Below are 2280 nucleotides of genomic sequence, written 5' to 3'. Positions count from 1 at the left end.
TCACAGGCGTTCGTTCAGCCGTTCCCTAGTGAATTTGTTTCCGAGACGTCGAGAAGTCTTCCTTCAGCCTCTGAGCTAGCGACATCGGTCCCAGCCGCGGGCTCAGACATCGGTCCCAGCGGCGGGCTCGGACATCGGTCGTCTGACGCGGGCTCGGACATCTGTCGTCAGACGCGGGCTCGGACATCGGTCGTCAGACGCGGGCTCGGACATCGGTCGTCAGACGCGGGCTCGGACATCGGTCGTCAGACGCGGGATCGGACATCGGTCCCAGCGGCGGGCTCGGAGATCGGTCCCAGCGGCGGGCTCGGACGTGCCGGTCTGTCCGTCAGGCGCTGAGCCCACAGCCTGCCGGCGGTGACGGCTCGCCCAGCATTGCCGTCACGTCGAGCAGGCAGCCCTCCAGGACGCGGAAGTAGTCGGAGTCGGCTGCCCGTCGCGCCAGCGTACTGTTCCGGCAGGCGGCCGGCCCGCCGCGGCTCAGAATGCCAAAGTCCTTACAGGTGATGCGGCCGTCGCGGTCACAGTCGGAGGCGGAGTGCGCCAGCGCATGGCTGACCGCCTCGGCTGCGCACTCCGGGTCCGACGCGCACATCCGATAGTTGAGGTAGCGGAACCGGTGCGCGAACTGGCGGTCGGCTTTGCGCGCGCGCCGCCACGCGTCGGCGGTGAGCAGGAACGGTCCGCAGACGGTGTGGCCGCGCTGCTGCTGGCAGCCGATCCGCGGCGAACAGTTGGACGCCGCGTTGCAGAGACAGGCCAGGCAGTACCGGTCGGGCAGCAGTCGGAGGGCCGGACAGCCGGCGGCCAGCAGCACCACCACGCCGCACACACACAGCAGCGCAGACGGCATCCCGACCGGCCCAGCGCAGCGCCGTCTCCACACTGGCGCCGCCCGGCCGGCGCCGCTCCGTTTTACGGCCGCCGCGCGCGCACCGACCGCTGCTCGTAGCCACCTGTCCGCCTCTGACCTGACGCGCGCGCGTGTGTGTGTGTGTGTGCGTCACGGCTCCGGCATCGCCAGCAGAAGCCGATCAGACCGAGGATTGGTGCGCTGGATCGGTGTGGGGAACTGGGAGCGGACCCGGCACGTGCCGACCGGTTCCCACGTGCCTGCCTCCCCCGCCGGGGCCGTCCGGAACTGAGCCGCTCGTCTCAGCAGGTCCGGCTGGGTCGAGGAGCTCAATATAGCCGAGCTTATCGAGCTAATCCGAAACACGCTTACTGCTCAGGTATTGTGCCTAACGGATATCAAATCGGATATCAATTTGTGACGCATGCCTTGTGCAGCGAAGCGGAAAGGAGGGCGTTAGTGTTTCTCTGAGATCGGAAGACACCGCGAAACTTGGTATAGCTTATGATACATCAAATTAGGAAAAGCCCTCAAAGATCGGGACACAAATGAAAATGAACCGGAAATTTCACCTGTGGTAATTTGATACCGCACGCCCGTTTCATCTCAGGTCATAAAATGTCTCCAGGCGCTTTTAACAATAACTTTAGATAGAGACATGCCAGAGCGCTGAAAACAACATGAACGTGTTCAACTAAACAATACGAATCGAATGACAGCAACATGACATTTTTTTTTACCTTGACCTGGTGTCAAATTTAAAGTTGACCTATTCAGGTCAGCTTATAGTTCATTCGACGCGTCTCGACGAGACAAACGCAACGCTGGTAAAACCAGCGTAATGCAAAGCTTGCAGCAAAATGTTATTACATGAAAACATTTTCAACAAAAACGTCCAATGTGAGTTTTTGCCCTCTGGAGGCTAAACAATTGACCACTGAACTCTATAATGTTGACCTTGGGTCAAATCTGAACACAACAATCAGAAAGGCCTTTGAAAGAGCTATCACATGCGCCTTTCGCGGCGCTGTAGCTCTATTGGTCCTCGACTTATTGCGCCGCTTTGTGAGAAGTTGTTAAATTCGGGAACAAAAAGTCGCGATACTGTACCTAACCTACCCCAAAAACCTTCAGTGACCTCAGCGACGACCTGATCGATAAACAACCCGCATGATACTGAAAGATCTTATAGCGAGCTATCTATTGCTTTTTACCTCGTCCTTCTAGCTTGCTTACTTCCCAAGATAACCTGGTACGTACCTATATGGCCAAAAAGGCCCCCCCATGACAGGTCCACCCGGGCGCGCGGGTTAAATCAGACCTTACGTTTCAAGTCCATTTCGTACTTTTCTTTTCAAAAGGAAGCCTCTCGTGACTGTTCATTCATTCTCGTCCCGTAAAAAGAATACCTTTATGTCTCCGCGGAG

General features: G+C 57.6%; 1 protein-coding gene across 1 annotated transcript; it reads right to left on the bottom strand.

Moving 5' to 3' along the window:
* Window positions 1–328: 328 nt before the first annotated feature.
* LOC122373864 lies at window positions 329–853 on the bottom strand. The gene has a single exon (XM_043352253.1). The coding sequence runs from the start codon at window positions 851–853 to the stop codon at window positions 329–331; it is 525 nt and encodes a 174-aa protein (XP_043208188.1).
* Between the last annotated feature and the right edge of the window lie 1427 nt (window positions 854–2280).

This window comes from Amphibalanus amphitrite, unplaced genomic scaffold, assembly GCF_019059575.1.
Source record: "Amphibalanus amphitrite isolate SeventyFive unplaced genomic scaffold, NRLGWU_Aamphi_draft 001563F_arrow, whole genome shotgun sequence".
NCBI lineage: Eukaryota > Metazoa > Arthropoda > Thecostraca > Balanomorpha > Balanidae > Amphibalanus > Amphibalanus amphitrite.
Note: the sequence above shows the minus strand (reverse complement) of the source record. Positions and strands in the feature narration are given on the sequence as shown.

Excerpts from the sequence above, each read along its gene's own strand:
- LOC122373864 (XM_043352253.1), bottom strand. The coding sequence starts at position 853 with ATGCCGTCTGCGCTGCTGTGTGTGTGCGGCGTGGTGGTGCTGCTGGCC.